The sequence below is a fragment of the Chlorocebus sabaeus genome, chromosome 2 (assembly GCF_047675955.1).
Source record: "Chlorocebus sabaeus isolate Y175 chromosome 2, mChlSab1.0.hap1, whole genome shotgun sequence".
NCBI lineage: Eukaryota > Metazoa > Chordata > Mammalia > Primates > Cercopithecidae > Chlorocebus > Chlorocebus sabaeus.
This window is the reverse complement of record NC_132905.1, coordinates 49,422,222-49,436,918: the sequence shown is the minus strand read 5'-3', so window position 1 is coordinate 49,436,918 and position 14,697 is coordinate 49,422,222. Positions and strand designations below refer to the sequence as shown.

The 14,697-nt window shown below is 38.2% G+C and overlaps 1 protein-coding gene across 2 annotated transcripts in view; it reads right to left on the bottom strand.

The window, feature by feature from the left end:
* KIF16B (kinesin family member 16B) overlaps positions 1-14,697 on the bottom strand; it is a 313,597-nt gene that overhangs the window by 36,633 nt on the left and 262,267 nt on the right. For both annotated transcript variants that reach the window (XM_007960606.3, XM_073008383.1), the window contains one exon: positions 9,476-9,559. In XM_007960606.3, the coding sequence (XP_007958797.3) occupies positions 9,476-9,559 (84 nt within the window). The remainder of the gene's footprint in view (positions 1-9,475; positions 9,560-14,697) is intronic.

The window sequence follows — 14,697 nt, the reverse complement described above, 5'->3', positions numbered from 1 at the left end:
AGCAATAGCTTAAAAAAAAATAATAATTTCTAGTGTTTGCTATGTATCAGGAACCTATCCAAATATTTTATATGAATTATTTCATTAACCATCACAACTGTATAAGATGGGTAATATTATTTCCATTTTATGAGTAATAAAACTGACTCACAGAGAAGTAACTTGTTCAAGATTACTCAGTCATTAAGTAGCAGAGCAATAATTCACAACCAGATCTAATGGTTCTATAGTGTATTTAACTTTATCGTGTATCAACTGAGGACCTATTACAAACTATGTTTTCTATTAGGTACTTTTTACGTGCCATTCTCATTTGATCCCCTCAACAATCCTGAAAATTAGTTTTTCTTATCCTTGTTTTGCACTGAGAATAATGATGCTCAGAGGGGTTAAATAACTTGCCCAGTGGCAGTTTGCAATTTGGTACAGCAATCTCTCAAACCCATGTTTACAAATGTGCTCTCATTTTGAATTTTTTTGTATTTTTTTTTTTTTGTCAGAACAAATATCTGCTATTTGCTGTTCAACACAGCTTTAACTGGACACTGAACAAATATTTACTGAGGACCTATTAAGGGGCATATATTGTTCTAGGTGAACGAAGCATTTGGAATCCCTGTCTTCACAAACCTAGCTTCTCATAAAACACTTTGTAACAAAACCAACCAATCAACCAGCAAAATACTTTCCAACAACTGTTAAATGCTGTGACCAAGAAATAACAGGGGAAATCTGGTGGATGGCATTAGGGCCAGGACTGCTTCTACTCAGTGGGCAGGGCAGGCCTCTCTGAGGAGAATACATCTGAGCTGAGGGAAGTATTCCAAGCCCTGAGATGTTTTCGCCGACTTAAAACACGATCAATAAAGAAATGAAGATCCTGATTTCCAGCTTAGAGCTTAAATTGGAAGCCCAAAGAAGGAGAACAACTTTCTGCTTATAGTGTGTTTTGACTCCCTGAGTGGTTAGCCATCATCACAATACTGAATGTCATTTGGGGAATAAGAAGGAGACAAATGGCAGAGTACAACTGTTTGATGACAGTGTAGTGAGTCCTCCCTTTTCTCCCCTAGACTTCCATCTGAGTTTAGAAGTTGTTACTATTTTTGAAAAGAGTTATCTTAATTTTGCTTTCCTCTTACATCAATGACTGCTCATGAAAACCAAAGTGAGATTTTTCCTACTTACCCTCCAATTGGAGACTCTCGCTCATTGTTGCATTCATAAAGCACTAACACATATACATAGGATTTCTGTTGTATAAAATGATTTGACAGGCAACTAGCCTCAGGATTGCAGCATCTTCAGCTTCTCTGACTCCAAGAGCCACCAACATGGAAAAGCCCCCACACTCTAATTCAATTTCCTTGAATACTCCAACAGCCACTCAACACAATACCTTTCAAAAATGCTTTGCTACTGATGATAGTGGTAATGGACTGATAACAGAAAACAGCTCCTGCTAATGTAAATAACTAGATAACCAGAAGAAAAAATAAAAACTTAAATGAGGAAGAAAACGGTTCTTACTATGAGGTATTTATTTAATCTCTATGTTTGATAATGGTTCTATTATTATACGTGCTGCAAGATCAGCAGAGAATAGATGAAAAGAACATTAAATGTAGAACTGCCTAATATCTTTCCCATAGGTAAATGACTGAGGAAACTCAGAAATCCTAGGATTTTTACTTCTTGATATTTACTTTGAAACCGAAAAGGCTCAATCTATAAAATGTGTAAACCAAATAATTCTATTATTGAAAATTCAAGGTTTGAGAGTAAAATAAAACTAAAGTAGAAGGAGAAAGTGTTTTTAGTCAGGAAAAACTAGGCTGTGTGTTGCAGGCACCATAAGCCAGAAAGGTGACTCCTGGCCGTGGAGTGGTGGTGGTGGTGATGTATCAATACTGACAGCCATTATTAATACCTGTATTTGGCAGATAAGTCATTTGAACTACCGAGACTTTATTTTGGAAACAGTTCTTCATTTACTTTACGTCTCCCATTAGACAGGACAATGCCTATAAACTCTGGGCATCCCGTTACTGAGAGAAAAATAAAAGCAAAGCAGTTAGGAACTGGCCTGGCATTCTCACAGCTAAGCTATAGTGTTCTCCCGTGGACCACAAACAATTTCAAAGAATATCAGCGCCAGACAAGGCTACTCTGTGACCATGAAGGATCAAGCCCAAAAAATAAAAATAAAAAAAAGACCACTCCATAATAGTGTCAGATCAAATACAAAAACATGAACACTGTGATCAAATATAATCAAATATTTCCTTTTCTGGGCTAATACAGTGCTTTTTATCATTTATACTTTTTATTGATATGCTATAGTTGCACATATTTTTGGGCTATATGTGATGCTGTTATCTGTATAAAACGTGTAATTTCAGGGTAACTGGAATATCCATCACCTCATTTTTCTTTACTCTGTGTTAAGAACATTACAATTCATATCTTCTAGCTATTTTGAAATATACAATAAGTTATAATTAACTATAATAGGCACACTGTATTATCAAATACTAGAACTTATTTCTTCTAATTGTATTTTTGTACCCATTAATCAATTTCTCTTCACCCACCTTCATCCCCTTCTCAGCCTCTGGTAACCACCATTCTACTCTCTATCCCCATGAGATCCACTTTTTTTGCTCCCACATATGATTGAGAACATGCAGTATCTGTCTTTCTGTTCCTGGCTTATTGCACTTAACAACTTAACATAATGACTTCCAGTTCCATTCATATTGCTGCAAATTCTTTTTAAGGCTGAATAACATTCCATTGTGTATATATACCATATTTTCTTTATCCATTCACCCACTAATGGATGCTTGGGTTGATTCCATATCTTGGCTTATCAATCATGTTTTTTTTTGAGACAGTGTCTTGCTCTGTCGCCCAGGCTGGAGTGCAGAGGCGCGATCTTGGCTCACTGCAGGTTCCGCCTCCCGGGTTCATGCCATTCTCCTGCCTCAGCCTCCCGAGCAGTTGGGACTACAGGCGCCCGCCACCACACCCAGCTAATTTTTTTGTATTTTTAGTAGAGACAGGGTTTCACCGTGTTAGCCAGGATGGTCTCGATCTCCTGACCTTGTGATCTGCCCACCTCGGCCTCCCAAAGTGCTGGGATTACAGGCGTGAGCCACCGCGCCCGGCCTCAATCATGCTTTAAACCTCACTCTGTTCTTCTTGCTTTCTAGATAAGAATTATTAATACACTCAATCAGAGAATTGCCCCCAGCATCCAATCCAGAACAAAGCCTTGTTTTCCTGCATTCTTCCCCAAATTATCTATTACAAATCCAAATTCTTAATAACTTCCTTTTAATACCTTCTTACTGAAAAACTTGCATGTTTCCTGTGGTTCACATGGTTTTTCCTTGTTGTGGTAAATCAATAAATCTAACATTGCTTTAAAAATAGATGTATTCCTGGGATTTTTTGGCTGAAACTGATTGATACTTATCTATTTCTTTCACAAGCAGAAGTCCAAGGCATACACCAAGTCAGCTGGGGACTTCACAGTGGGCAGTCTTGCAGTCAATGACCTGGTAGACATGCCAAGAGAACTAAGCAGCTGTAAATAACCACTGTGTCAATCTGGAGGAACTGTGCTCCTTTCATAATGATCCGATGCCTCTAATCTTTATCATTTTGGACAACAGCTCCACCATGATTAAATCTTTCAGAAAGTCATTTCTATTTTTCAGACTACAATCTTACAGGTTGAAAGACAGGCTGGTATTACAGCCAGAGTTCCGGTATCTTCCAGGAATCATCATGAATAAGAATAGTGACATGATTTTAGTGTCTCTATTGATTTTGCATGTAAATGTAATAAACTGAGATACTACTATTGTTACATTTCATGTAGAGCTGGGGAGTGGTGCTCTTTTGCCTTCCCTTGGCTCTTAAAACAGCTCTGAAATGTACCATAAGGCTCCATCATTTTCCTTGTCATCATTATCACCATCACCACCACCACAATCATCACTATCATCACGGGACCAACTAACATTTTTGAGTGTTTTTCTTTGTACCAGATTCTGTGTTATATATGCAATCACATTTAATTCTCAGTACAGCTCTAGGACAGTGTTATTATAATCCTCATTGTTCAGAGAAGGAAACTGAAACAGTGACATTAAATAATTCCAAAGGAGCAGAATCAGTACTGAAAACTAAGATGATCTGCTCCAAGGTCCACACTCCCAGCTATCATATTTCTTTTGATCTATCTTAATGCTCAAGGTAAAGAGATGAAAATGGGGACAGAAGAGGTAGATTTCAGTTGCTGGCTGCTCCAGTTTTCTAGGCAGTTTTGAAGAAAATTTCCTAGGATGTCTCAGCTTCTTACTTCCAAAAGTGACTGCATTATTCTGGAAAGTTTTGTGGTTTTAGGGGATTTCATTTTTTTCATTAATTATAGTTACTCCTTGAAATGACAGATTATTAAAATGATTAGCAGAACTATTTCCAAGTAGATAATGTTCTCTGAAATTAGAAACCCAAAATGCACCTTTCATCAATGAACAAAAATAAAACAGAAAACTCATTAACTTGGGGCTAATTTGGAAAGATTTTCTGATAATTCAGTGAAGGTGAAGCATGTGTGAAGTATAATGGGAGATTAGGAATTGAATTAGACATCAATTCTGCTGACTTCAAGTACTGAAGAGCACAGCAGGGAAGATGTGAGACATAAACATAGCTTTTGATACATGTAAAAAGTGACAGGAGTCTTAGAGAAGCAGAGGTGAGGTTTCATGAATGTTCCAAAGCAGTGCTACTCAAAGTGTGACCCATGTTTCAGACACTTTTACTTCAATTTAACTAATTTTATGTCTGTTAAGTCTATATATATTAAAGAAAAGAACTGTACTTCTATTTTGTATGTCCTTTTTATTTATTGTTTTCTTGTAATTAATTGTCATTCATTGTGCACAAGTACTGATAAGTGATGGAATTAAATAACTGGTCCTTTATCACTGGCAGTTTGAGAAACAGAATATTCTAGAAACATATGCTTCAGCTTGAGATGTTTCAGGCCCATGGTTAAGAAATACTACATACCACATTTATTAGAACTCAATTTGATATCCATTTGGATATACATATTTATATACTATGGATATGTGCATATTTATTATATATGTACATTTTAAATAATATGCACAATATTTAAAGCCATAAAAATGTCTTTAAAGATATTCTAAACTTATATTCTTCAGTAATTCACATAAAATGTCCTTTTTTATACTTTGGTGAATTTGACATAGTCTTAAATCCTCACAAGAACAATGTGACATCTCATAAATAAACAAAGCTGTAAGCAACTGAGATTCAGAACCTTTTATTACTCACAAACTGAATATTTGAAATCAGCAATCACAATAAACATCTTTCCTTGAACAAAGAAAATAGGATTATAAATAAAAGCCATCCTTACTGCCATGGTTACTTAAGAGATGAGGAAAGGGGTCTGTGTTATTAACTAGTTTCTTCAGTTCTAGAACACTGCCTGGCACACAGTAGGTGCTCAATAATTGCTGAATAACTGGAATGGCATTTAAGAATAAATAATTAGACAGTGGATCTTAGTTAACACTGTAGTGATAACACTGGAAGGTGACTTTTTTCAACAGCTAAGGCATTTCTTTACAGGAAGAACCAACTCCATTCCAAACTTGAGTTAGTTGATTAAAAGAAGGGGTTTGTTCCAAAAGACAACTGAGATTGAACTGTGGCTTTGCCACTTACTACCTTTAGTGACCCTCTTTCTCCTCCCCAAGACATAGGCCTTCCCCTGTAAGATGAAGATAATGGTAGAACTCACCTCACAAGCTGGTTGTGAGGAATATATGACAGGATATCACAAGCACTTTCCACTCATACTTGGCCTTAATAAACAGCAGGCAAATGTGGGAAAGCCGGCATTATGTGAAGCATATGAAATTGCTGATACTCCACCATTTCTGGTCTACAACACAAGGGCAGTTTCTAATGGCTCAACCTAAGTTACGCGATCTCACTGAAAATACATTAAGAAGCACCTTTTGCTCAAACTAACACATCAGAGACTAGGTACATTCTTTTCCTGTTACCTCCACTGCTGTATCTGCCAACACATGTCTCCCAGGCAGCTGTCAGGGCTACCGGAAGGAATGTCTGGAGCCTGGGAAGCATGTCACATATGAGGAGTATTGTTAGCACAAGCCTCTGACTGCCCACAACACGCACAGTTACACTGAACCGGTTGAGCTGGGCCAGGATGGCAGCATAGAACGATCTACCCATGTTAGAAATCTTCTAAGATTCTATAGTTCTTTTTGAACAAAAGTGCTGGGAGCATTTAAGCATGAGATGTAAAGCAATCATTAGCCAGATTCTGAAAAAACTGGCTCCAGCTACGAATCAAAATTGGCTAGGTATCAGTGGAGAAGATAGAAGGTTGGCAATGAGATTAGCACTTATGACTCAATTTATACTCCTCTACCTACTATCTTACCATCATCACATTCTTACTCCTGCTTTATGCGGTGCAATATGTTAAATGTTACAGTTTCCAGCCCCTATACTATCACCACCCACCACCAGACACACAACCAATACTCCTTGCTCCAAGGTAAAAAAATTAATCTCCAAAACATCTGACAACAGTGAGAAATTTCTGTTCCTATCCATCATTTCTAAAAATAAATGTTTTAACAGACTTAACCTTTATAACTTGAGAGTGCCAAAATGGTGTTTATGTTTTTAACATGAAAACACTTTATACTTTTGTTAATAAACTCAAACATGAGGTCCAAATCTTAGAAATATCTTAACAGAAGGAAGATTAAAACACAATTGAATGCCTACTTAAAACACTACTTTATACAGCTATATCACGGTGAGGTTCAGAAAGTTGCATTTCTGGATATTAATAATCGGTCAGATAATTTCTTTTAAGCAGACATCACACTAGGTAAAGTTTCATATAGGAATTTAAACACATGCACTTAGAGGAAAGGAAATATCTCATTTGTCTTTGTATTATATGTAACACCTACCACTGTCTCCAGCATGTAGTAAGGAATTAAATAAATGTTTGTTGAATTAAATGGGAAGTTCAGGGAAAATAACTAAGTTGATTTTCATATGAAAATAGTCGCAGGGAATTAACTCAAGAATCTCAGATTAACTTTCTATTAAAGTGAAGGTTACTTATACTTGCTCCTTGAAAAGAAGATAATATTCTAAGATTTAACAGTCAACATTAGGTGAAACGCATTAAATTTCAAAAGTAAGTGCTTATTTCCATAAGGTGTGGAAGCTGTTCTCTAAAAGATAATGCCACAGATAAATAACAGTCACAGCCAAGGGAAGGAAGGGTTCCTTGCCTAGGCAGAGACATTAACATAAAACTCTGCTCATCAACAGCTGATGGTTTAGAAGGGTTAAGTGATGAAGTATCAGATGTCAAAAGGACAAACATAGGTTCCACCTGAAAGCATTAACAATGAAAGAGTGCCCTGAACTTTGCTTTAACACAGGAAGTTGGAAAGGAAAACCAAAGGTACCCAGTGCTATGCTCACAAATGCACGGCACACAAAATGCCCAATTGGTCATGGCACAGCTGTGCACCATGTGAGTTTAACCACAGCCCTGAGTAGCCAGGGAGGACAACAATCTATTTTCTGTTGACATATAAAAACAAGTTTATAAACCATCATTTTCCATGTTCCCAATAAAGGCAGATCTAGTTAATGAAGGCAGGGAGGAGTTAGGTAAAGAAAATAATCCCCAGTTCTACTGTTATTTTTAAATTTTTTTGTAAGATACAATCAAACCTTTGAGAAAACTTGATCAAGCAGACACTGCAATCATCTTTTCCTTGAAGACAAATTCTTCAGTTGGGTATCAGGATCATGCCATTCTAGGTTGAATTACTTCTTCAGATGCATAACTCTATAGTCTAACTCAAATGCCGCTACACATGGCTGCATCCTGAAACTCCTCTTTTATCAGAGTGGTTTTATATTCAAGATCTCAAAACTCTAAAATGCTCCTCATGGACAACAACCTCCCAGTCTTCAATTTCTCCTTTTCTCCCACTTCTCTCCTTCTGCTCTCATGGGAACCTCCAGCCTCTAGAAATTTCCCTAATCCTTGTTCAGTGGCATTAAGTGCATGCCATGGGCAGCCAATTTTAACTGGCTGTCACCAGGAATGAGAATACCTACTTTCTATGTAGCACTTCACAATTCAGAAATGGCTCTCTCAGGACTTTCCTTTTTTGACTTTATTTCCAATAGGTCTTACTATTATTACTCTTAAAGAAGTAGCAAAGGGCCGGGCACGGTGGCTCATGCCTGTGATCCCAGCACATTGAGAGGCTGAGGTGGGAGGATGGCTTGAGGTCAAGAGTTTGAGACCAGCCTGGCCAACGTGGTGAAACCCCACCTCTACTAAAAATACAAAAATTAGCTGGGCGTGGTGGTGCACACCTGTAATCCCAGCTACTCAGGAGGCTGAGGCAGGAGAATTGCTTGAACCTAGGAGGTGAAGGTTGCAGTGAGCCGAGATCATGCCATTGAACTCCAGCCTAGGCAACAGAGCGAGACTCCGTCTCAAACAAAACAAAAACAAAAACAAAAACAAATGAAGTAGCAAGGGGAACTCTGGGTCTCCCTGAAAGCTTGCTGACACTAGGTCGTCATTAGCTGTCTGTACTTCTGTCTCTTGTCTGCCTCAATGGTTCACAATGGCAAGACAGTGACCAACAAGCAAGGACCAGCCATGATCACGCTTTCACCATTCTTAAAGAAAACAACTGGTCCCTGCCTTGGTGAAAAGACTCAGCCTCATTAGCATCTCCAACCAAATAAGCAACTATATCCCAAAAAAGAAATACAAACTAGATAAAGCAGTCAACAATGTGCACTGGCAGTGAGGCAGTCCGAAAAACAACAGTTGTGTTAAACCAGAGTTCTACATGTAGTTGGCTTGGAAGATTAAGTTAAAATAAGTCGAATGAAACCTACCCATGACTAAAATAGGTATGTGTCTTTTTGCTTCCAACTCTCTTGAAAAAGCAACAATGATGTAATACTATAAATCTTCAGTTAATTAATTCCAAGTTTTTGCAGCAAGCTTTGTACTCTCATCCTGTATCACATACCATCTGTCTATGGTGAATATTTAGTTCTCACTCACATCCTGCTTCCTAACCCTTAGAATAAATGCATCTTCTTAAAAATAAGAAAAATGTTCCGCTAGACCAGAGGAAGATAAGGACTTGTATTTTAAACAAGCTGATATCATATCTTCATAATCTACTGCTGCCATCTCCTGTGTTAATGAGGCAGCACCTTCACACTTGTGAAGAAACGTAATAGTACTTAACGGAAACAATTCTTAATGGTCAGATGGCACATTTTCTACATACACAGAGGAAAAACAGCTTAATTCTGTTACCTCTAAGTGACTTCGTCTCTCAGCAATCACACGTTCATCCTTATTTCCAAATAGTTTCTTTGGAGGAAATTCAAGGGCAGCAAGCTGAAATAGACATTTTAAAAGACACGCATTAACACCACACCTATTAATTGTTGGGCTATTATTAATCTATTATTTGAAATCTCTTCCATGGGGTGAAAATAAAGAGGCTGAAAATTTAAAGATAGTGAGTTCTGCCTTGCTTTATCACCAACTGTGTGACCTTCAACAGATAAAGCAACCTTGGCTCAGATTCCCCAGTGGTCAAATGAGAAGACAGGACAATGGGAACTCCACGGAAGAATGAAACTGATTCTCAACATTCTGTCTCAGATGACATATCAGACTCTGTGCCAGGTGGTGTTTTATACTTTTTGTTTTTTAAAACACGTTTGTTCTTCTTTCAGTCCCCTTTTTTAACTATAATTCAATTAGTTTTGTGTTGAAATAAGAATTTGAAAATTCAACCTACACACTACCTGAACATTCTGTAAAATCGTTTTCAGACTATTGCTAGGGTTCTCTAAATATTCAGTACTGTCTTTTCAGTTACCACTGCGAATGAAGACTGCCCATGTGAAAAGAGGACTTCTCTCTGCATCTTTTCACCTTGCTTCCTAAAAGTGAAGGTTCAGATTTCGTTTTAGCCTGATCTTAGCATTTCATAGTATTTCTCTTATGTTTCCTTCTTGAACGTACAAAAATTATAAACAATAAGTTTTACTACAGACTCCCAAGCAAGATAGGATTATATAATCTGGCGAGAATCCGACTAGCCAGTGTTGCCTTGGCTGAATAAATGCTAAGGAGCAATAATTGCTGCAGTTGCGGAATTCACTATTTCCTTCCTTTCTCAATTTGTCGGGACCAGACAAATTGAAGCCAATGAAGCATTACCAAGAAAAAAATGAGCATTTCTCCCACAATGTAGGGCACAATATGTCACAAAATTCCAATTTTATGTCTATGCAAATCACTAAGTTGATTTAAATTTATATTGCCACAGTGGGAGTCAAAAATTAAAGACTAGCATCTGTATATATAATACTTTTAAAACATAGTATTAAAGTATAATATACATACAGAAAAGTGCACATATCACAAGGGAAGAACTGGATGTGTTTTCAAAATCTGAACATGCTGTGTAACCAGCACTCGGATCAAGAAACAGAACACTGCCAGCACCCCAAGAACTGCACTTGCTCCCTTCCAGGCACTTCCTCTCACCCCTACAAAAGTTAATGCAGGCCTGACACTATGACAATAGCATTGCTTGAATTTTTCCTACTTTTGAACTTTATGTCAAAGATGTCATACAGTATGAACTCTTTTGTGTCTACCCCCTTTTGTTCAACATCATGTTTGTGAGATCCAACCACTCTGTTCTGTGTAGCAATAGTTTGCTCATTTTTATTGTGGTACAGTATTCCACCATGTGAACATTCCATAATATATTTGTTCATTATCTTGCTGTTGGGCTTGTTAGCTTCCACTTTTTGGCTGCTAGAAATTGTGCTGCTATGATCACTTTCCTATAAATCTTCTGAGAAACATATGTACATATTTCTGATGGTCATACTCTTAAGTGTTGGAAATGCTGGGTTATATAGTGTGTGTGTGTTCAGCTGTATTTGAAACTAACAAATGGTTTCTAAAACAGTTTCAGTAACTGACACTCCTATCAGAAGTGACTGAGAGATGTGGTTGCTCCAGATCTTCACCAGCACTTGGTACTATGGTCATCCTTCTTAGCAGTGCTGGTGAGTCATGTCTATTGTGGTTCACATTTGCATTTCTCTGTTGACTGATGTTGTCAAACATCTCTTTACCTGCTCATTGACGTCTGGTTAGTCATTTTTAGGAAGTGTCTGTTCAACTCTTTTTGTCCATGTTTAAATTCGTTGTGTGCCTTTTCCTTAAGTAAGAATAAGCTCCCTTTTCACTCTTTTAAAGTTGTCTTTGATGACTTTATAGCCTGTCTTAAAAGTTGACTGAAGTTGGGCAGATGTTTGTTTCATTCCCCCCTAGTGTTCCTTCTACCAAAGCAGAGAAACCTTGGAATGGGTTGAACGTAACACCAAGGGATGGGTTTCCCCATCTCTGTTTCTCACCAATGTTTAGTTGGTTGACATCCAACTTTAAAATCAGTTGAAGGTAAAGTGAAAGGCCATGGGCACTGAGGCAAGACAGACCCTGTCTGAATCTTGGCTTGACCACTAACCAGCTTACTAGCTACGTTTCTCTGAGCCCAAGCATTCTCTGCTGAAATAAAACCATAGAAAATGAAACCAAACTTTAAAAGGGTTCCGTGAAGATTTAGTGAATGGATTTTAGCTATATGATTAGCTGTTAGAGATCTGGTAATTACTGAGCAAGTGGCACGCCCACATTCCCGTGTGGCCTCTCTGCATCCACTGGGAAGCCGTGGTGACATGGCTTCAAGGAGCAAAGCGTTTTCCGGAACTTGGCCTCACTGGCACAAACACACTCCCCCCATGTTGCAGCTCAGAGAAGACAGGTATAGCAGAGTTCATCTTCCGGCTCCCTCCAGCCTCCATCTCCTCCAGTACAAATGTACCTCCCGCTTCCCCCGATGCTGTGGTACTGAAAGCTTGGCAAGCATGCTTTCACAGTTGGTTGTTTTGTCGTTTTCTTTATGTGGCTGATGAGGTGATGTGGTTTCTGTCAGGGGAAATTTATAGTCACACTCACATGCTCAATCAGAAATCGTGCAATAAAAGGACTTTAGGCAGTGGAAGTGGGGAGGGAGCAAGCATTCACTTCTCCTCCTAGTCAACAGTGGCGTTCCCTCTACAGACTCAGATGGAGGCAAGCATTCAGTGCTATTAATATTCAGCCTGTGAAATAACTATGTGTAAATTATGTGCAACACTCTTGTTCAGATTTTAGGAGGAAAGGGCCAATTCTAAGTGACTTTCAGGCCTATAATCACAGGACCATGACACTCAACTGTCTGATGTTAGAGTTTAAGACACCCAGACCCAGAATTAAGTGACTTGGAAAGGCTCAGAGTCATGGGGAAAAAGTCAGGACCAACTCCAGGCCTCTCGGGATAAAGCTATAAGGGGTGTCTGCAGTGCGTTAAAGACACTGTCGCAAAGTCTTTGGGGATCTAGGGTAAAGATGAAAGAGAGTGATTCCTCCTAAGTGTATGTAACCAGAAACATGAACATACCACTCCAAGGCAGTCATCAACAGTTCCAACAAGAGTTGTCAACGGGACCCTGCTAAGGACCTGTACCCCAGTTCAGGGTCAGCACAGCAGTGGAGAATAGCAGGAAGCAGGATGGGGCTGAAGCTCCCCAGAAGTCCATTCCAGGACATACAAAGTTAGTTAGCAACTATCATCTTAACCCTCTCCAAGTAAAAACTAAGAACAATGGTAGCTATCTTTATAATAAAGTATGGGTAGGATGGAGAAAAAGAACAGCTGCAGAAGTTCCAATGAGGCTCATGATAGAAATGTGAGCTAGTGGGCCCATGTCCTATAGGTGGAGCTGGGACATGAACAAGCCAAAGAAGAAAGCCAAGGCCTTAATGTAAAATATAGGAAAAACATGCCCCCATTAAAATAATGATATTTACATCAGAAACAGTTTCAACTGCAACATGAGTGAGTCCCTTTCCTCTGATACAGTGGAAACCATCTCCATGTCTCCTCTTTAGAGAATCCTAACAGTGCCACTTAGGCCTTGCTATCTATAAGCTTGAGTTGGACAAGATGAAATTGCCAGTTCTGTAAGTTAAAAATTGTTGAATATCAGCAATTTCATCTAGCTAAATCCTGCATAAAACTTCGACACTTAAGTGACTGCTAGGGTCACTTCATTTTTCATCAGCTGTGCTATCTGCCAAGTAGTAAAAGTATCTCATTTGATGGCTGCTGATCAGCTATACCTAAGCCAATCCATTTCAAAAGAATATTTTTCTTAAGGCACTCAAAAGTAAAAAAAAAAACTAGAAGTATCTTATATTTTAAAACATACTACATTAAAATAGTGAAAGCATTGGGATAGCAGGGCAGGTGGCACAGGAGGCCATCTGGGGAACAATAATAGCTGACATAGGAGATAATACAGTCACATTCCGAAGTCCATCCTCCTAAAAGAAAAAAAGAGCATCATCTTTACTTGAATTGGGTTCCTCAGCTCAAATAAAGGAGTCTCTGAAAAATGAGGACCTTCATGTTGACCTGCTGAATGACTGGGATGAAGAAGGCGGAGAGTAGGGGCAGGAATTACCGCTTCATTCCTAAAATAATAATATAGCAAAACCCCTTACCACAGGTTAGATGGCCAGAGTACAGAAGAGGGCTGGACTATTATCTCTCCACAAGTGCAAAGCTATTGCCTCATTTATTTCAAAATAGATCAACAAAAGCAATTCTCTGTAGGATTCATTTCTGAAGTATAAATGATTTAAACTGCCTAAATAGTTTTAAAAAATAGACAATTTACTAAGATCAAAAGAGTCACTGGTCAGGACAAATAACTGTGCCTGGAAGACCAAACAAAACAACCAACAACCAAAAAACCTTTTCCATTTTGCTGAAAGTGCTGTTTTCTGAAATGTAACACTTCTGACAAATTAAGAATATAAGAGAGGTTCACAGAAGGCACAATTCTGAATTGTTCCTGACCCCTCTACCCATGTCCCCCACACACCAACATCTTTTATTTGGTTTCTCATGTTAAATAAAAAGTTTAAAATGAAATCAGAAATATTATCTGAACATTTTCATTCCCTCTCAGGTACTTTATATTTACACATTTTCATTTTTATTGCCTCATTTTTCTAATAGAACAGATATTCTAGTTTTGATTTTCTTGAGGAAAGTACTGTCAGGAACAGTGAATGACAATCTGTAGGTGGACAGACTCCTCTTGGATTTCCTCGGTAGCCTCTAACAAAGGAGACACAGTGTCCTATATTTCAAGAAATTTAAGTTCCTGAAGTTCTATATATTCCTCTCAACAACTACATTCTAAAGGGTGTCAGGTAAGTATTTCTGAATTACATAAAAATGTTCAAGATACTTGGGATTCAGTAATGGAGGAAAAAGAATTTCTTTCTGTAAGATTTCATTTTCATAAAGAACAAGCATCATCATTTCCCCTTATAACTTTTTTGGAGACAGTCTCATGGTGAAAAGCATGACTACACCAAAAATAATCTTTCTG